This window comes from Fonsecaea pedrosoi (assembly GCF_000835455.1).
Source record: "Fonsecaea pedrosoi CBS 271.37 unplaced genomic scaffold supercont1.7, whole genome shotgun sequence".
Lineage (NCBI taxonomy): Eukaryota > Fungi > Ascomycota > Eurotiomycetes > Chaetothyriales > Herpotrichiellaceae > Fonsecaea > Fonsecaea pedrosoi.
Genome location: NW_013550609.1, coordinates 501,630 through 521,317, shown reverse-complemented (window position 1 = coordinate 521,317; position 19,688 = coordinate 501,630). Strand labels below are relative to the sequence as shown.

Sequence of the window (19,688 nt, the reverse complement as noted above, 5' to 3'; positions counted from 1 at the left end):
GCCAGTCAATCGGAGACTGCGTCGCACAGCGACCTGAATCGGTGGCGGAGAGGGCTTCACCGCCGTTGCAACGAGCCTTTGCTTCCAAATCCCAACCTTGTCCCCTCCTATATCTCGGACGCATTTTCAAGTCTCTGCCTCCATGGTCTCATGGCGGAGACATGACCGATTCCCGTCTTTGACTCGATAGCTTTCAATGGCCCCGCCAGCCGTCCTGACGCGCCGCAATGAGAGCGGCACGGTTGGCACAGGAGATGGCAACTGGCGAGCAATTGCCTCGGACGAGGACTTTATTCTGGAAGGATGGTCTGAGGGCTTCATGGTCGGCGCGCTCGTCATTATGGCATGCATTACCATCGCAAATATGAGGAGGGGTGTTCTCTTGCACAAACTGATTTTGATCGAGGTAAGTTTAGATTTATGGTTGTGGACTTGCTCCCCCCGAAAATACCTAGTATGTAAGGCTGACCCAGCAAATTCGCTCGCCTCTAGCAACTTGCGGCACTCTCACATGGTAAGCATGTTGGCGCGAACCCCGCGCAAGCTCCTCCAACCTTTCTTGTGACAGACGGGTTAATTCAGGGCTCATAGGAACATTCTGTTTCATGGATTTCTCGGGTTATGGGTGGTATTTGTCGGCGACCGCCACCCTGTTGTACATGTCCTGGATCGTCCACAACATCGTCGCCTGGATGAAGATCAAACCTTTCTTCATGGACTCGAGAAGCATGTTCAAGCCTGAGACGGGCAAATGGGTCCGGAGGATATACCTGGGGACCTTGGCCCTTACGATTCCTTTCATCTGTTGGCAGATTTCGAACAATTTTCGCTTCTTCAACAACATCAACGACTTTTACGTCAAAGTCCGCCCTTACGAGCCGCTCATGCGAGACCCGTGGTGGGTTTTTACCTGTCTGACCCTGTTCTATGTCATCAACTCCGTGTATGGGACGGGAGTCTTTGAACTCATTAAGCGATCTCCCCGCTTCGGAATTCTCCTTTGTGCCATCTGTTTCTCCCTCATCTTCACGGCGGTGGATATTGCTGCAAGTATCCACGATTTCACCGGTAGTATTGACGGGTGTGTGCCCCTTCTCCACGCTGCAAGCTGGTTCGTGATCCGTGGGCTGACACAAGGCTGGACAGGATCAATCCGTGGTGGAAACTGAGTTTGGTATTCAAGTGCCTGACGGATACAATCATGCTCGACGATTTCAAGACCGAGCTGAAGCGTCTCGGCATCCGACGCATGCGCAAGGACGAATTAAGGAGGCATAGCTTTGCCCTGGTCGGCGATCCCAACGACTACAAAGAAGGAGATGATCAAATGGAATTCTCCGACGCTTTGAACACGAATCCTCTCCAATTCCAGACGATGCACACTCTGGATGACAGTCCAAGAAGCAGCCCAATGGGCCGTTTGCGTCAAGATTCAATCACCAAGTCACCAACGAACGAGAAGGAGGCCATTGGGAAATCGGGCAAGAAGATCTCCAAGCTGCCGACCCTGAAGAACTTCTCGTTTGCGTCCGCGCCTCGCAAGAAGGTCCGGATCCAAGATCCCGAGACCGAGGGTCAAGAGGGAGACTCTCCTCCTCCTGCTCCCCCCGCTGCTGACCGCCTGGCCGATATGAGACGAAGTCTAGGTGTTATCGACTACCACGGTCGTTGAGAGGAAGCCCTTACCAATGTCCGCAGCAGATGCCACCAATATCTTACGCGCTCAATGAATTCACGACGTCATGTCCTGTATCAACATTGAAATTTCCAGAGTGGGAAGACTGTGTACATAACTTCAGCCACATTGAGGTATCGACTCGACTCGGACCACCATTGGTGCGCCCGATCTAGGGGAATCCATGTTTTTTCCCAATGTGAAAAGCCTGATGCGAAATCTCGAACCTGTGCCTTCCACATCGCCTGCTGCTTCTCTGCTGAGCCGGCCTCACTTGCCAAACTGCTCGATGACTTCACTGCTTTCCGTTGACATGTCCGACTTCGTTCTTGAGGAAGCAGCTGCTTGGTCCTCTGCCGCAGGTCTACATATATCCCACGGCTTCGACCATCCATCCCGTCCAATTCTCGTCCCATCTCCACCACTTCAGAGCCATTGATTTGTGACATTCAGGTATTCGATATTGTGCATACTAAATCGTTTCATACTTCATTTGCAGCTTTGCTCCCTGCCACTTCCGACGCTCGCCTCTGTTGTTTTGCTCCTCTCACCGTCTGTCTTGCGTCTCGCTGCTCAGCTCACCACCAGCACATCCGGGTTTGGCTGCTCTGCTGTCGCAATGGCTACTCCTCCGAGGTTCCCGTCACTCTCTCCTGATCAGAGTCAGATTTCGAGCTACGAAGCGGACGGCATCGAGCCAAACAACACAGACACCGATGACTTTCAGCGTGGGGGCGAAGGAATGTCATCACGTCCACTTTCAGAGATTACCTTGGTAGGAGCAAGCCGTTGCTAGCATCGTCATGCTTGCTGATCTTCGACCCACAGGTTGATAATCCGCCCCCATTTTCTATCAGCCAGATCGACGGAACCGACGCCCTAGAGGCCGTCCGACGTCCTGTCCACTTTCGCATCGACGGAGACCACCAAGCCCGATTGCATAGAGCTCTTTTGCGGAAAAGTATGCGACCTTGCTTGAAGACTATTGCGAAAAAGGTCTTCTTCCTCGGTTACTTTACCTCCAATGGCGCTATGATGATTCGCAAGGCTATGATGACAGCCCACAACACACAAATGCAATTCAGCGAGGCCTTGGGGTGGACGTTTCTGCATTTCATGATGCTGATCGTCTTGCTGGTGCGGTGTGTTTGGCTCGACATTCTCTCTGCCCCGATTGGACTCTCAGGCAGTGCCAGGGTTGCTGCTGCGTGGATTGGCACCTCGCTTCTGGCAATCGGACTCGGGGGTTTGCCCATTTTCTTCATCTAGTGCATGTTGTACGATGGCCCGATGCCTGGCTCAAGTGCCTACTAGGACATGCTGTTCTGGGCTTGAGCCACCGAGATGAGCAAGTTTATGGTTGAGGGCTCATGTTGTGATACTTCTGGCTGTGGAACTTTGAGTTGGTCAAGCAGAAGCAGATGAGGCCCTAGGCCTATAATAGGCCTATAATGGGCTTCAATGAAAGGCATATGAGGCGTGCTGTCCACGGGTCGAGAAGTGAAGGGATGTTGGTGCTCATTGGCTGTCGAACGGTATCTAAAGAAATTGTTTTCGACTGTCTTCTGGCGTCTCTTGCTTGTTGGGCTGACTTCTCTCTCTCTCTCTCTCTCTCTCTCGTCAGCTTACGCGCATACGCTTTGTAGTTTGCTCATCAGATTTTGCCTTGTCTTACTCGTTTGTTCTACTCTTCTCGTTCTGTAGATGGACCACGCTAAGCGTATTGTCTAGATGGATGGGATGGGGCATTTGGCTGATAAGGATACGGACAGACCAACAGGACAGAACAGCACCACAGGTCGTCTGTGTCCTTGTTCTTTGGAGCAAGGCCTCGAGGCTGTACACTGTACAGTGTCCGGTGTCCGGGCTCTGGATGGTACTCACTACTTGGGCACAAGATACAACTACTAGCTGGGCACATATCGTGTCGACATGAAAAGCAATGGAACAGAAAAGCTTCATGTGATGAATCTGGATTGTGTAAACTGAGCTAAAGCTAGGAGATACCATGCAGCCAGCATCTGGACAAGGTCCGAGCCGTAGAATGGTTGACAATCGCCGGTAAACTCAAGCGCACCCTCATCAGAGGCATGGACGAGAATACCTGCTCGACTGTGCTTTTTTTTTTTGTAAATTTCCCTTTTTTTTCCCACAAAAGCAATCAATGTTGAGCTAAGAAGAGCCCGTTGAAACTAGGGCTTCGCCTTTTGTTCAGAAGCAGAGGCTTCAACTGCTGTAAGAGCTCCGAAGCACCGTTCGTATGTTTGGCCCGTATGGGTTCGGTGACTGACGCATGGCAGTCATCTGGCTGTATCGTACTCGGACAAAAGAGTGGCAAGGTGGAAGCAGGCTGATCTGCAGGGTTCCATCTCCAGAGGTCAGGCCGTGTCTGTCTTGGTGACTCTGAGAAGAAACTCAGATGTACCACATGGCGAAGACGATGCCGTTGACGTTGAAAAGAGGCATCAAAGGCTTGACCTCGGAGTCGGAAGGTTCAGAGCTCCTGCTAGGGTTCTGTTGCTTGAAGCCTGCACCGCCTTGAGGACCAGCAGTGGCCGGAAGATCTTCATGCGCCTTTGCACGGTTGGAGGCCAAGTGAGCGTAGTAAACCGCTGGGTGGAGGGAAACAGAAGTGGTCGAGCGCATGTATTGGTAGCAGTGCTCGTATATCATGTTCTGGATGAGCTCAGGGCGGTGATTGGTCTCGTCAAGGAGAACCGAGTAATGAACAGGTCGGGAGGTTCCTTGCAAGGCGGTGTGAGAGTACAGATAAAAGTCGAACTCATTGGGAGTGGTGACATCTCTCTCAATCAACATGCCTGGAACTGGGTTGCCCTTGTTGTCGGCGCCATCTCTGTCAGGGAAGCAGCGGATATGGTGACGCTTGTTGGCAACGATGACGGTGACTTTACCCTCAAATTTGTGGCCATCCATGCAAGACTCGATGACCTTCTTGATGCAAGGCACTTCTTGATTGAGGACATGCTCGAATTGATTCGTCGACACCCCGTCGCGTATGTAATAGACTTGTTGAGGAGACCGGCCGCCTCCGACCTGAGACATCCACTGACTCACGAGTGGCCGCAAGATGTTGCGCCAGTTGGCCTCTGAGATCATTTCGACTCGATGGCCGTTGGTCTGGCATGCCGCTGCGTACCGTCCACCAAAGCGATCGTATGACACAGTCACAGCCGCCATCGACGCCTGTTGACTGCCAGGTGATGCGTGCGAGACATCAGCCCCGATGATCATTGTCGGCACCGAGAAAGTTTTGAAACCACTTGTCGCGTGAGGTACGGCTTGAGATGTAGTGCCGCCCAATTTGGCATTGACTTTCATCAATACATTCGAGTAGTATTGAGGGTTGCCCTTGAGGACCTGTTGGATCTGCATCACCTGAGAGACCACACCGAAGCGACAGTCGCAAGACTTCTTGATACGAAGATAATGAAAAGAATTGCGATCTTGAACCAAGAAAATGAGAAGCTGGGGTCGACGGTTGAACTGGTTGCCGGTTGCTTGATGCAAGGCTGCAACGGCAGCACCAACATCTTGGTTGAGAGTTGTGACATATGGCGGCGCATTCGCAACTTGTCCCCCGTGGTTTCGATAAGCGCGTGCAAAGTCGAGAACAAACTGGTCAATCTGAGCTCGATCGGGTCTGAGACGACCGGTGAAGACGCCAACACCCCAAGAGACAAGCTCCTGCGGGTTGCGACTGAGGAAAGTCTTTGCTTTGAGGTCCCAACGGCCTCGCGTACCGACCTGCTCAGTCTTGTTGCCGAACTTGATGCCAGGAGCTGGGAGGATACGTGCATTGGTCTTGATGGGCGTCGGGGTGATGCGAAGGCCGTAATTCTTCAAGTAGTCATCACCATCCCAGTTCAGCCAACTCTTGCCTTCGTTGATGGCATTGAGTCGGACATTCGGGGGCGAGACGGCAAATTTGATCATGTTGGCAGTCTGGATCTCATCCAATTTCGCACCGTATCGTTGACCCTCAAGGATGGTGAGGAACTCCATGGGGTATTTGACACCCTTCTTGGTCATCTCTACCAGGCGGAGTCTGGGGTACTGCAAGGTGATGTTGTACTTGCGCTTGAAGTAGTGCGCCACGGATACCATCTCACCAGTAGGTTTCTTCGTGGCCGGATCTTTCCATTCAAGCATCTCCTCGTTGGCATTGTTGATATCGAAACGAAAGATCTTCCACTCCTTGGCAGGGAGTGGATTACCCTTGTAAACAGCCTTGACCTCGACCCCCTTGAAGGCTCTCTCCAGAGTCTTGTGGAAATCGCTGGATTCTCGATGGCCATTGTTCTGATAAGGCTCCATTCTATTTGCGACATCATTGATGTCCTTGATCTCTCGCCACTTGGAGACAATGGCCGACGTCAAAGTAGTCGGTCTCCAGAAGCAAGTGTTGGCGACATCGACGTTGATGATCATTTTCTTGCCTTCGGCAAGACGCATCGACTGGTAGACACCGCGCCAGACCTCGATGCCACCACCCAGATCGGCACGTTGACCTTGACGCCTAAAGAGGCTGCGACGGATCGTGATGAATTGGGGCGACGAAGACGGACTTTCTCGGAGAAGATGGTCCAAGAAAATGATGCACTCTGCGACATTCTGGTTCATCTGGATCCGGCCGTCAAGGAATTGCTGGATGAGACTGATATCAAGCGAACGAGTACGCTTGATGAGAAGACGAAAAGCATTTCTCCCCTCTCGAGAAGGACGGCCTTCTTCCTGATCGAGATCCACCATGAGGCGAAGTTCGTTGTAGTCACGCAAGGACCACGCGAGACGATTGCCATCGAAGATGACGGGCGGCCCAGTAGCGTTCTTTCGAGCTTGTGAATTCCACACTTTGCGGTTGATAACTCGCTTCTCCTGGCCATTGCCGACAATGACATCGTATTGGAAGACTTTCACCGTGGGATACTGTTGGACTTTGAATGCGTTGAGGTTGGCTGTAACCGCTTTCCCTGTTTGGTTGAACCCTGGACGCTTTGCATATTGGGTGGGAAGGCTGTACTGTTTGTGATAGTCAGCACGAGGCCCGACAATGCCAGGGACGAGGTGCATATAGCGCTCTAATCCTTCGGGGACGTAGGGAATTTGGAGCACTCCAGACGCCAAGGAAGAGATAGAAGAGTTGCGCTGTGGCCGGGATGGGGAAGCAATTCCTGGGCCGCCATTTTGACGAGATGGAGATGTAGGGGAGGGGCTGCCCTGCGGACGAGAGGGCGATCCGGGACCAGAGCCGCTTGGCAAACGAGATGGGGAGGAGGGAGCAGGGTTACCTGCGCCAGAACCAGAGCCTCTGGAAGCAGGAGGTGCCATGTCTGCAGGGAATGGAAGAAGATGTGTGAGGTGAGAAAAGAGAAAGTCAAGGCGCAAGGGCGAAGGGGGGTATAAATAGCCCAGGGCAAGAACTGCTCCCGATCTATGTCGTGTGAAGGGATTGTTGACACAATGGGAAGCGTCACTGCGCAAGACAATGCGGGTGAATTGCAGGAGAATGTACAATGCAGACAATAAGAGAGGCATTGAAGAGATCCGCAATGAAGATCAAACAGGAGTGGTGACACGCAGTGTACGGGGAGTAACGGGGTGAATGGCGTCAAAAGGGCAAGTGACATTGAACGGCCGATCTGAATAGCCCGACACTCTGCAAGGCAGTGAAATAGGGGATGAATGTCCTCGACAAGATAAAGGGTGAGAGTGCATAGCAAGCGGGTGAAGCAGTAGTCGGTGTAGGGGAGCAAACCAAGAAAGATATTTACTTACAAGCTGATCAATGTTGTAGAACGATGCTGGAAGATCGACATTTCGCATCTGATCCGTGAATCTGGACGGTCTGTCTTGGGCTGGATCCCCTCGAAGGACAGTCCCTTGAGTTTGCGGAGGTGCACCGCCCGACTGACTGCTGCGACGAGGTTGAGACTGCTCTTCGGGGCCGCCTTGCGAGACACTGGGACTACCAGCACCTGATGCGACAGAGGGAGCTGTGGAGGCCGCACCGCGACCTGCAGAACCGGGACCAGACTGAGAGGCGCTTCCTCGAGAAGCAGGCCCATCAAAGCCGCCGCCAGGAACTTGAAGTCGATCGCCACGACGAGAAGAGGTCTCGGCCGGCTGCTGACCCCTAGTCGCGCGACCGGCACCTCGCTTGCGGGCTGCTCCAGACATGTTGACTCAAAGATCTCTAGGCTGTTCGTTGTGGTGTCAGTGCTTGAGCTTGCGAAGGGTATAATGAAGGTCAACCTGAGTAAAATGCGGGGCGGTTGATCTCAATGAGAGAAGGGAAAAACTGAGAAGATGAGGATAACAAGGTAAGACTTGTTGGGTGTATAGAGATGATGGATGAGATGGACCGACAATATGTTGGGGGGGAAAGGTTCCTGACTGAGGTTTTGCACGAGGAAGTGAATGCGCGTTGTTTGTTGTGGTGTTTGTTGTGTAGGTGAAGCAGAGAACAGAGAAGCAGAACCACCGAGAAGATGAGAGATGACAGGGGCAGGTACAGCTTCTTGTTTAAAACGGTGTCTCGGATTCAAGCTGACTGCTGCAGGAAGGTGCAAGAGGTGCGAGCGATGAGAAAAGAAAGTGTAGTGGCTCACCTGCGCCTGATTGAGAAGTTGGAGGGTGAGAGAAACGGTGTTGACAAGCAATTGAAGCTGCCTCTCGGGGGAGAGGACCTTGGGGGAAAAAGATGAGATTAATGATGAACGAGGACGACAAGGACAAAGAAGAAGAAGATGAAGAAGAGAATGAATGAGGTGGGTAATGGAGAAAGGAAACAAGTGGTTGCAGGGAGGAGGAAAAGGAGATATTTGTAGCCTGAGGCTCAATCACATGTTCCTTTTCTACAGGACAACCACGCGGCCTTGTCACTTGCCAATATCTCAGAGGCGTGAAGATGTGAGCAGAGAAGAGACCAAAGTGAACCAACTGTCTCTCAGCCTCATCTCACCACTCTTTCTCTCACAGCCAGCCAGCGTCATTGCAAACTTCTCGGGGGTGAGGCTGGCAATTCCCCTCTTTCAGTTCAACTATTCGACCATTCTACATCCAACCTAGCCTCTGCGGTTGCAGCCTTCCGTACCAATGGGTCTGCATGACCTTTGCTCGTCTTCCGCGAAATCTACCCTGTCCATTGGATCGAACTAAACACACCAGACTAAACCCTGGAAGCACCTCGCCAAAACACCCTCCCCTCAGGCATCCGTCCGCTTACAGTCGAGAACGGCTCATGCAAAGCTGCCCTATCGTACGGTATACGACCAAGAAACAGGACAGGGGTTAGATGACGCAGACAAAGAGCGGGAACACCACAAGCAGGCAAAACACTCAAGATATTATTTGTTGAGATTCCAATGCTGGCTCAACCGCAGCTGACTTTTTCGATCATTGCAAGATCCCAATCAATGAACCTTTCCTGTCCGAGACTCTGTGATGGCGTGGACATCTTGCTATCTGTCCCTGACTTGGACCCTATGGCTGCTAAAATGCTGAAAACATAAAGTGTTGGTTTTACATCATGCACTACCTCCCACGCCAGTCGTCACCCTCCTATACAGTGCCCATCTCGTATCTAAGCGTATCGGAATGGAGCTGGGATCATTGTCAGTAACATGACTTCCAGAGTGGAGACTATAGCAGCCACTTACCTCCTCCGTACGGACCTTGTGTAACACCAGTCGGCGGTCCGAAGCCTTGTGGCGGGATAGGTACAGGCGGATGTGGTGGATACGCAGGCCAACCTGGCTGGGGTGCCGGGGCTGGAGTCTGGCTGTGTTGAGCAGGGACTGCGCCTGGCGGAGGCAAACGAACATCGCGAATCAGCTCCATGATCTTCACGGCATCGAACCTGGTGTCGACATACGTCGAAGCCCTTGGCAGGATGCTCAGGAGGTAAACAACTGCTGGCGGTAGCGGTGGAGGAGCTTGGAACTGTGGCATCCCGACAGGAGGGTTGATCTGGCGCTGCTGTTGCTGTTGCTGCTGTTGTTGATTCATGCGACGACCCGCTGCACCTTTCAAGGGCGACTCGCCACGCGCCAATTTACGTGGACCAACATCTTCAAAATCGTCTGGGAATGGCCGTTTCGGAGAATGGGTTGTGATGGCGTCAATCACCTTTTGAATGGGAGAGTTCACGACTTCCGATACCTCCACAGAGGGCATGACCACGTTTTGCAGAGGCCTCACTTGCTGTGGCGAGATGACGGGATACGTCTTCATAGTGTCAAAAGACGAGGTGTTGTACCGGCTGGAGAAGAGTTTCAGCTGAGGATCTTCAGGGAAGTGCTTCTTCATCCGCTCTTCAAGCGACTGGACCTGAGCCAATTCCCCGTACTTGGATTCGTAGTCGTGCAGGAAAGCAAACAGCGGTTTGGCCTTTGCTGTATGCTCAGCGTCGTCGTGGCCCAGAAGTCTCTTGACCGTGGTCTCAAAGACGGCTCGTGCATTCGTGACATCGTTGATGTCAAAGAGGTGTTTCACATACTGAAGCGGGAGGTAGTCGTCTTCAGGAAACAGCTTCATACCACGGTCAAGGATCTTGGTGCCCGTGGGATCCCGGTAGCATTGCCACTCAATCCGAGCAGATTCGACATAAAAGTCACTCGTAAGCTTGCCTCGCTTGCGCGCCTCGCCAAAGACAGCACGGAAGCCACTAGGTCCTCGTTCTGTTGGTAGGCCTTTTCCCTGCACTCGTCGGGTCGCGCGCATCAGTGCGATCCAGACATGCGAGACCATTCGACTGAGGACATCGGTCTGTGCTTGAGCACTCTTCTTGATCGTCTCAATTTGGCTGTCGAGGGCCGCCTTCTTGGCTCCGACATTGGAAACATTGATGTCGTCGTCTCCAGAACCATCCCCTGCGTTGCCAGCAGCTGTAAGTTCCGCCTTCTGAATGTCTTGTTTCTCGCGGATCGATACCTTCTTGATCAATTCGTAGAGTGCATCCAGCAGTTTGTCATATGGCTCTCTTATTTTCTTCATCCGTTCTTTGGCGCCGGGATCTGCACTTTCATCGTTCTGAGTCGACACCTCGATACGGTCTGCCAGTTTAAATGCCAACAGGGGTGACTCTGGGTTGGCCGTGATTCCTTGGTTGAGGAGCTTGGTACCTTCGGCGTCGAGGCCGTTGCTGAAACAGAATTCCACGGCATCATACCACATCTCAGGCCAGAATTCTAGGGCCATGAGTGCTTGTTTGTATGTGAACAAAATCCGGTTCTTGTACAAAGCAGGGTCTTCGTCTTTGAGAACAAGGTTATCGTCTTTTTCCCATTCAATCCACTGCTTCCACAGACCAACTTGATGCATATACTCGGCATGACCCTCAAACCCAGGTGCGGGTGGCAATTGCGGTCTCGAGGTCCTTTTCAGGTCCTTTGTCAAATTCTGCAGCTGGGTGAAGGCCGTCCTGGCGGTCATGTAGACGGGAGACTTCTCTTGAAGATATTTCCGACCCTAGAGAGATTTTAGCATAGTTCCTGAGCCATGGGGTTGCCATTTCAACGAACGTTGATCTTGTTCAGCCCGGTCTCAAACGCATCGTATTCTTTCCAGAGGGGCATGGTTGCTGCGGTAGGAACAGCAATCGCTTTTTGGTATGCCTCTCGCAAAGCGTCGACTTTTGCCCCATCTTGCCAACCGCTGCCACCAACGATTCCCGGGCCAGTCTTGAGGAAGTTAATGTAGTCCTGCCATAATTGGCCCGAGTCCTTGTCCATTCCGATAGTCTTGAGGGCAAAGGTGAAGGAGTCGTTGATGATGGTGTACGAGCGAGTGATATCGCCAGTTTGCATGCTGTTTCGTCGGCGGATATAGTTGATGTACAAAGTCCAGAGTTGCACATCAAGCACATCAAGCAACGATCGGTTGAAGAGGGTTTCCATGGCCCGCATTCGATCTTGCTCCTCTTCCCATTTCACATATGCACACCATTGTTCGGCCTGGAATCCATTAGTGCACGGCAAACAAATACGAAAGAGAACAAGCACGTACGGCCAGGGGAAAGACTTTGAGATATTGCTCGTACACTCGACGGACATCTTCTTGCTTGTTTCGACTCTTCAATTCGTCGATTAGTTCAAGATATGCATCAATGTCACCACGAGGGTCATCCTTGATGCGATCTTCCAGAATACCAACCACATCATGAGCTAGTCGAGACTTGGGTAAGCCTGGAGCAACAGAGGCATTCACATGCGCGAGGGGTGGAGAGTTCTGAGTCGGAACATCAGGAGCTGAGTGAGAAGGTGTGGCAGTGGCAGCACGCACATCAACACTGGCACCAGAAGGAAGAGTAGTGGAAGAAGAAAGGTCAGCGTCAGCAGGACTACCAGTGGCCTGGACAGGAACAGGAGTGATTCCATTTTCTTGTTCTGGTGACTGGGAAGCTCTATTAAGGGAATTGGAGTTTTGATTTGCAAGGGGAGGAGCAGGTGTCGAGACGTCGAAGTCTAGCCCCACGGACGGATCGTAGACATCAACCTCATCCTTTCCGTCTTGTGTCCCTTCCTCATCTTCAGGATCATCATCAACTTCAAAACCACCCACAATGCGGGGTTTGGACTGCGCAGGCGCGGGTGTAGAAGACTGAGTCATGGCCGGGGTGGCGGATTGAGAAGAGAGCTGGCTGACAGGTTTGGTAGGGAGAGGATGAAGAGCGGATTGAGTTGGAGATAATATTGGATCACGCTGATTATCGACAGGACTCTGCTCTGAGGGAGCGAAGGGTTGCGATAACTGTGCAGCACTTGCGCCTGGCTGATCGGGGGCAGCCGCAGTACCGTTGAAGTATGATGGCAGCGCCGTCGTCTCAGACGATGGTGACGGCGATCCTGTAGCTGAATTTGCCATAACGCCCCGTCTACTCTCTGTGGTCGGTAAAGAAACTGAGATCGAAGAAGGGGAAGTTGCTATAGAGGCGTCAACATTCATTGTCTGCTAGGCACGCGAGGAGTAAACTCACCTTTTGCGCAACAACAACTAGAAGAGCCTTTTGAAAGCAGACATCATCATCCTTGTTGTCGACTCGGGTAGTTGGCAGAGACGGTCACGAAGTGAAAAAGGGTCCTTCGTTGATGGAATTCGTTTCACTTCACGCAAAGCCTAGATTGTTACTGCCGGTGACACAGTGAGCGACGGCGCATGCCCTTGTGGTTGGAATTTGTCACTTTCAAACCCTCGGCGGAAGAACTCAACATTGTTCGGCTAACCTGCTATTGTAGTTGATTGCGGGCAGGCAGCGTTTAATTCAAAGCCGACGACGCGACTTTTAACGCGGCCATGGCACTTTCGCGATCTTGGATTCAGTTCTCGCAAACAACTCCTCCGCAACTCCATTACACAGTCAAACAATCCACAAAGTGCTATTCCAGACCATCATAAGAACGTCATTGGGCGCGTTGAATTCGATACCCCCACTAAAGCACGTCTGTCGCGCTTGTCGCAATCATGTCGGTGGTTTCCCTGTTGGGCGTCAAAGTCCTGAACAATCCTGCGCCATTCACCGCACCCTATGAATTTGAAATTACGTTCGAATGTCTTGAGCAACTTCGTGAAGGTAAACTCATCTCGGGAGACTCCTTTCTTCATTTCAGATTGACTGATGACTATCTATGTATCATAGACCTAGAGTGGAAACTCACCTATGTCGGCTCTGCTACGTCGGCAGAACACGATCAAGAGCTTGACTCTCTCCTCGTGGGACCCATTCCTATCGGAGTCAACAAATTTATCTTCGAAGCTGATCCTCCGAACCTATCTCGTCTGCCACCATCCGAAATCCTCGGCGTGACCGTGATCCTCCTGACCTGCTCCTATGATGGAAGAGAGTTTGTGCGCGTCGGTTACTACGTCAACAACGAATACGATGACGAGATATTGAATGCCGATCCACCTGCTAAGCCGGTGATTGAAAAGATCCGCCGCAATGTGCTTGCAGAAAAACCCAGGGTCACCAGATTCGCGATCAAGTGGTACGTAAACTTCCTCTAGCTGCAGATTCGTACCTAACTTAACTCTACCAACAGGGACTCTGAAGAATCTGCTCCAGCCGAGTATCCTCCCGAGCAGCCTGAAGCTGACACGCTCGATGACGATGGAGCCAACTATGGTGCAGAAGAAGCAGAGATGCAAGCAGCTCTAGAGAAAGAATTGGAAGAGACCGAAGCGAAGATGGCTCGAGAAGACTCGACGAATGCGGACCAAGAAATGACAGACAGCCACAAAGTCAAAGACGAGGAGGAAGAAGCCAGCGAGGCTGAAAGTGAAGATCTTGAGGAGGAAAGCAGTGAGAGCGAAGACGACGAAGAAGATGAGGAGGGTGCAGAAGGTGAAGATGCAGAGATGGGTGAGGGCGATGAGAAACCCACTGCTGCCTCCAACACGACTTCGGCACAAGCGAATGGCGAAAGTAAAGGGACAGACGCCAAGCCAGAGGTCATGGTTCATTAGAGCCACGTGGAATCACAGTGCACTGGTTTCGAATCCGACAGCAAGGTGTTTGGCGTATGGGTTGGGCCGTCTTCACGGAAAGATGAATCAACGTGCATGCATATTAGATGAGACGAAGAGCATGACTGATGGAGGACATTCTATTGAAACCGGAGTCAAAGACGTGATGGTTCAAGCAAGGTGGCGGGGACATATGCTTGCCCTGGTGGTACATACGGCGGAGACAAGCGTGGGTGATTGCTGGAAAGAATCATAATTGACCACAAGTCCTTTTCTGTCCCGAATCACTCTTCGACCTATCGTTCGCCGTCTACACAGGCAGTGTGGCGCATTCAACGACATCGATCCAAACCTTTCTCGACGGTGCGTCGCGATGAAACCAGAGGAGACGAGGAGACGAAGTAACGAAGAGAGCATCACAGGAAACCACGGTTCTGCCATTCCACCATCAGCCTTCTCTCCCAAGCGTCAGACTGGCCGACGGTGCTTCGTCCAGCCGGGCCTCGTTCTCGAGTGTCTTACAAATATCCAAACAGATTGCGGAATCGGTCCTTCCAAAAGCGTGTCAAATCAAACAGATTGGCTAGCTATATAAGACATTCTCGTGAAGGGGCATCGTAGTACTGAAGAGGAGAGAGGGGGAGAGTCGGACTTGGTGAATTGAGACGTCAATGTCCGTTGAAGCACCTCATGGGACACCACAGCAAGGCGTTGGAAACATCTCCATGCAACACATACACACACATGGCGAGATGTAGCAACTCTCACACAGCCGAGTAAACAGCCGTCACATTCCTCCCGCACACCACACGCTGCTCCATTCTCACTTTCCTCCCACTGGTCTTCAGCTGTACATCGTGCATAGGTGTCAAATGCAATCTGTGCTCCTCCCTTCTTCCCATCTCTGCCTCACTAGCCATGTCCAACGGCCGTATATATGTCGGGAGCGGCACATTGTTCCTCTTGCCTGTACCCAGCTGATAGAATTCGTTTCCTCCCCACCAGAGCACATCGGAACCCCAGTTGGTGTCGTCCTCTGAAGACTTCTCCGAAGCATCTAGGTAGGTTACGTTATCGAGCACTGCTGAGGCGTGGGTGCTCCCAACGGAGATCTGGGACATTCGGATCGGAACCACCTTTCGGGTCTTTTCATCATACTCAAAGAGGCCCGACAAGGACGGAATACGGGTTGGTGTGCCTTGGATATGGGTCCATTTTCCATTGCCCAAAGTCCCCTTGATGCCCGTGCCACATGCCCATGTGTCGGCGGTGGTCTTGCCCAGAGTTGAGATAGAGCTGGGGTCTTCCTCCGGGCCTGCGATGCGCGTAGCGTCAACGGTAAAGAAACTGTTTGAACCACCAGCCGCGATTGAAGTGACCTTGGACGATTGGTTGGTACCTTGGTACAGACGAGTAGTGGGGAGCAGAGAAGGCGTGTCGACGAAAGGAGCTTCCGGGTTGAAGTCGAAACCAAGTTGGCCGGAAGAGTTATCACCGAATGCAAAGACGCGACCCTCTTTGTCGAGCACAAGAGAGTGGTGATCTCCAGAAGCGAGTTTAGTGATCTCGAAGCCTTTGAGTGTGGTCAGTTCGTGGCACATGTCATAGCGGCCTTCAGGACGAGTGAGCCATGTCACCCCTGGGACGCCCAGCTGTCCACGACTCGGAAAGTCCTCGGTTCCTGAGGCGGCAGAGAAGACTCGTCCTGAATTTGTGAGCAAAAGAACATGCTCAAGGCCACCGCTGATGGCAACGACCCGCTCTCCAACTCTCAGATTCTTGGGCTCGAGCTTCCTGTAGCTGATCGTCGAGGTTGAACTCCAGAATGGGATCCAAGAACTATCGGTTTGTTTGTGTCCGCGCTCCTGATCCAGCTTGGATACTGGTATAGAATACACGGTTCCGTTCTTGCTCAGCCCGATGATACGATCTCTTGATATCGCAATGGAGGTCAGATTCTTCCCCTTCAGTGTAACTGTTGGTTGTCGTATGTCCTCCGAGTACTCGATGCCCCATTGTACCAGATCTCCATTCTCCAGAACTGCTGCGCCGAAATTACGGTCAATCTTCAGATCTCGAAGCAGGACATCGTCAAACCAGCTCAATCTCCGCGGTGTCTTGATGTATGTTTCATCTGAATCTGGGGCCACGACTCGACCAGTATTCGATCCCCACGCATACACGCCAGGGTTCTCCCAGCTCTTCTTGACTTGGAGATGCTGGGAGCTGATGAGGTCCCTATTCTCTTCCTTTGAAACGCCCTTTCTCTTCTTGGATGTTTCTATCACGACCTCCTGGGTCTCGGGGGGTGGAGCTTCTGCCTGCACAGCGTGCACCTGGGTCGTTGTATAGACTAGAGCAACCGTGGCTGCCGCTGCAAATATAGCAGCGGAGGGTCTATTCCATGCTTGGTGAGTAGCGGCATTGCGTGTGGCCTTTTGGGAGAAGCGTTCCGCCCTCGAGAATGGAGCACGAGACTTCAACTGAGAGAGCGTGACCCGTCGGGGTCGAGTGAAGGTGCGCGCGGCGGCAGCTGGCAGAGTCCTCGAGGACATGGCTGTTCTTGGATGACGGGTGTGCGTACACGATACCTCACATTATCGAGATATAGTTGTGCTCCTGTAGATTTGTAGAGAGTCAGAATGAACCAAATAGTAGCAGGGCACGCAGGGCTCGTACTCGGAAATGGTGTGCGTCATTGACCCGTTGACCACAGCCTCGTCCAAATCCCAAGGAATAATATTGGTCGATTTTTGTTCAGCCTCGTGTTATTCTCCGCCCTTCTCATCTCGAAGAGGCTATTCATTTTTCTACACCATGGCCCACAGGCAATGAAAAGGCCAACACCATTCCCGCATGGCCAGTCTTGTGAGACTCGTCTAAGGAATTAGCAGTCCGTCACCAACCTAGGTCACTGCCATGACTTTGGAAGAAGGAGAAATCCTGAACGCCGAGGATGATGCCACTCTAGCACAACTCGAGAGCGCAGAAACAGAACTCGAGCTGTTCACGTTAGCCGGAGATATCGACGAGGTCCTGTTGGACGCAAGTCTCGATGAGTACCAGTGCGTCTTCGGAACCTCTAGATGTTGTGTTATTCTCGCTGAAACACCAGGACAGGCAATATCTCGACCAACTTGACGCTGCCAGCGCTCACCTTGAGACCCTCCTCGCCTCCACCGCTGCCACGCTCGATGAGCTTTCTTCCATCTCTGCTTCCTTCAAGTCCGTCAGCGCTCAAACACAGTCCTTCCAGACCCAGTCTGCCTCTATCCTCGATGAGCAGCGTAAAAGTGAAGTTGTGGCGCAACAAATCGCCGAGAATCTGCGCTATTATGAGCCGCTCGAACAAATCACCCGTCGTCTCAATGCACCGCAGGCTGGTAGCTTCGTTGGCACCAAGGACTTTTCAGATATGCTGGTCACCCTGGACGAATGTTTAGACTACATGCAGACGCACCTGTCACATAAGGAAGCGGAAACCTATCGGTCACGCTACAGACTGTTGCTCACCCGGGCATTGACGCTGGTGCGCAACACGTTCATGGCGGCAGTGCGGGAGACGACTACTGAAGTGGCCGGCCGCATTGCAGCGAAACAGCTCAACGACACCACCATGTCCGCGCTCCTCTATGCCAAATTCCGGGTGGGAGCGGCCGAGATGAAGGAACTCGGTCTGGAGATTCAGAAGCGCGCCAACCCGCCCGCGGACGCAGAGCCAGGCACAGAAGGGGAATACCAGAGCCTCATGAACGAGTTGCACTCCAGCTTTGCCGCCTGTCGAGGGAGATTGATTCTGCCCCTCGTCCAGAAGCGCCTCAGCGAGACGGCTCAAATTCCCAGCTCCAAGGACTTGGTACAGTTTGCACGGGCCAGTATCGGCTATATCCGGGGTATATGTCTTGACGAGTTCGAGCTGTGGTCAGAGTGGTTCCACGGCTATCGAGGGCTCTACGATTTCCTTGAGTCGATTTGTGAACCACTGTACGATCATCTTCGACCTCGGATCATTCATGAGAACAAGCTCTCTAAGCTTTGCTCACTGGTCACGTTGCTTCAAACTCGCTATCTTCACGACGAGGAAGAAGACGGGCCCACAGATCTGAATCAACTCGACTTCTCTGCGCTCATCCAGCCGGCGCTGGAGGATGCACAAACCCGCCTTGTTTTCCGCGCGCTGGCGATCCTCCGTGAAGACATTGAAATGTTCAAACCCAAACCTGAAGACCTGGACTACCCTCGTCTTACCTCCGCGCCGCCTATGTCGGCCACCGTAATGCTTTCTGGGCGCCGCTCGTCCCGGGACGTTCTGACGCCTTTACCCAAAACACCCACCACCAACGACTTGGACGACGATTCTGGCGAAGAAGGTAGCTTCAGCTGGTCACTTGCCTCGTCGCGCCGGTCTGCTTTGAGACACTGCTATCCCACACTCTCAAGATCTCTCCGCCTCCTGTCCCGCATCTACCGGCTGGTAAACTCGTCCGTGTTTGACGACTTGGCGCACCAAATTGTACACCAGACCACTCTATCTCTCGTGACGGCGTCCCAACTCATATCTACCAAGTCCTCGCCTGTCGATGGCAGGCTTTTCCTCCTGAAGCACCTGTTGCTTTTGAAATCCCAGATTGTGGCGTTCGACATCGAATACGTTACCCCGGACGTGAGCTTTGACTTTTCAGGCGTGGCATCCACATTCTGGGAAATCCGCGAACGGGGTGGCCTGTTCAACCCTTCAAGTTGGATGAAACTGTTCAGCTCTGGCGGATTGCTGCCTCGTGTGGTGGAAAACATGCTGGATGCGAAAGTCGAACTTGACGGGCAGTTGAGGACGGCCATCAACGAGTTCACGGCAGGGTTTGCTGCGGACATGTGCAAAGATCTGCCCAAGGACTTGGAGAAGTTGGGGCCTAAAAAGGCCGAGCGGGAGGGCGTGCTGGCCGAGGCGGTAGAGAAGACTCGGACGAGGATTGAGAAGGAGATTCCTATCCTGAGAGCCAAGCTAGAACAGTATTTGGACGACCATCGCACGAGAGAGACCTTGGTCGCCGCTGTGGAGGACCAGGTCGTGCAGATCTACGAGGTGTTCTTCGACGCATACACCTCTCAGTCCGCTGGGATGGCCGGCACGCGGAATGGCAAGGTCAACGGCGCAGCAGCGACGGCGGCAACACCCATCTCTCGCAAGGGAAAGAGCCCAGAGAATGCAGTGTGGGATCTCGATACGTTTGCCGAATGGGCCGAGGGGCTGTTTAATGTAGCGTTGCCTAATGTCGAGGAGGAAGAGGAGGAAGTGTACGTAGATGGAGACGGCAGCCATGTCGCCTCGAGGAGTTTTTCGAGGAGTGGTAGTCTCTAGACACGGCGGTAGTTTGTATATCCAGATGAGATATGCTCGTTCATCATGCAAGGACCGATGTTTTGCGGCTCTGAACTTGTTTTGGCGTGCCAGCGTCTAGGTGTGGCTCAACTGCTTGCTTGTTGTATGTATGTATGATGGCCGCCCCCGCGAATGCTTGATTTATGTCAT

General features: G+C 52.5%; 8 protein-coding genes across 8 annotated transcripts; 4 read left to right on the top strand and 4 right to left on the bottom strand.

Moving 5' to 3' along the window:
• Positions 1-196: 196 nt before the first annotated feature.
• Z517_10259 (uncharacterized protein) lies at positions 197-1,672 on the top strand (the record flags this gene model as incomplete). Its single annotated transcript, XM_013423871.1, has 4 exons — positions 197-406; positions 493-514; positions 583-1,081; positions 1,147-1,672. The coding sequence occupies 4 exons, from the start codon at positions 197-199 to the stop codon at positions 1,670-1,672; spliced, it is 1,257 nt and encodes a 418-aa protein (XP_013279325.1).
• Positions 1,673-2,294: 622 nt separating this feature from the next.
• Positions 2,295-2,944, top strand: Z517_10258 (uncharacterized protein; the record flags this gene model as incomplete). The annotated part of the gene is made up of 2 exons (XM_013423870.1): positions 2,295-2,450; positions 2,504-2,944. 2 exons carry the CDS (start codon positions 2,295-2,297, stop codon positions 2,942-2,944), a joined length of 597 nt encoding a protein of 198 aa, XP_013279324.1.
• Positions 2,945-4,090: 1,146 nt separating this feature from the next.
• Positions 4,091-7,024, bottom strand: Z517_10257 (uncharacterized protein; the record flags this gene model as incomplete). The annotated part of the gene is made up of 1 exon (XM_013423869.1): positions 4,091-7,024. One exon carries the CDS (start codon positions 7,022-7,024, stop codon positions 4,091-4,093), a length of 2,934 nt encoding a protein of 977 aa, XP_013279323.1.
• Positions 7,025-7,304: 280 nt separating this feature from the next.
• Z517_10256 (uncharacterized protein) lies at positions 7,305-7,873 on the bottom strand (the record flags this gene model as incomplete). Its single annotated transcript, XM_013423868.1, has 2 exons — positions 7,305-7,352; positions 7,472-7,873. 2 exons carry the CDS (start codon positions 7,871-7,873, stop codon positions 7,305-7,307), a joined length of 450 nt encoding a protein of 149 aa, XP_013279322.1.
• Positions 7,874-9,337: 1,464 nt separating this feature from the next.
• Z517_10255 (uncharacterized protein) lies at positions 9,338-12,559 on the bottom strand (the record flags this gene model as incomplete). Its single annotated transcript, XM_013423867.1, has 3 exons — positions 9,338-11,164; positions 11,218-11,649; positions 11,702-12,559. The coding sequence occupies 3 exons, from the start codon at positions 12,557-12,559 to the stop codon at positions 9,338-9,340; spliced, it is 3,117 nt and encodes a 1,038-aa protein (XP_013279321.1).
• Positions 12,560-13,156: 597 nt separating this feature from the next.
• Positions 13,157-14,158, top strand: Z517_10254 (uncharacterized protein; the record flags this gene model as incomplete). The annotated part of the gene is made up of 3 exons (XM_013423866.1): positions 13,157-13,265; positions 13,332-13,680; positions 13,735-14,158. 3 exons carry the CDS (start codon positions 13,157-13,159, stop codon positions 14,156-14,158), a joined length of 882 nt encoding a protein of 293 aa, XP_013279320.1.
• Positions 14,159-14,922: 764 nt separating this feature from the next.
• Z517_10253 (uncharacterized protein) lies at positions 14,923-16,713 on the bottom strand (the record flags this gene model as incomplete). The annotated part of the gene is made up of 1 exon (XM_013423865.1): positions 14,923-16,713. The coding sequence occupies one exon, from the start codon at positions 16,711-16,713 to the stop codon at positions 14,923-14,925; it is 1,791 nt and encodes a 596-aa protein (XP_013279319.1).
• Positions 16,714-17,077: 364 nt separating this feature from the next.
• On the top strand, positions 17,078-19,517 carry Z517_10252 (uncharacterized protein; the record flags this gene model as incomplete). Its single annotated transcript, XM_013423864.1, has 2 exons — positions 17,078-17,223; positions 17,279-19,517. The coding sequence occupies 2 exons, from the start codon at positions 17,078-17,080 to the stop codon at positions 19,515-19,517; spliced, it is 2,385 nt and encodes a 794-aa protein (XP_013279318.1).
• Between the last annotated feature and the right edge of the window lie 171 nt (positions 19,518-19,688).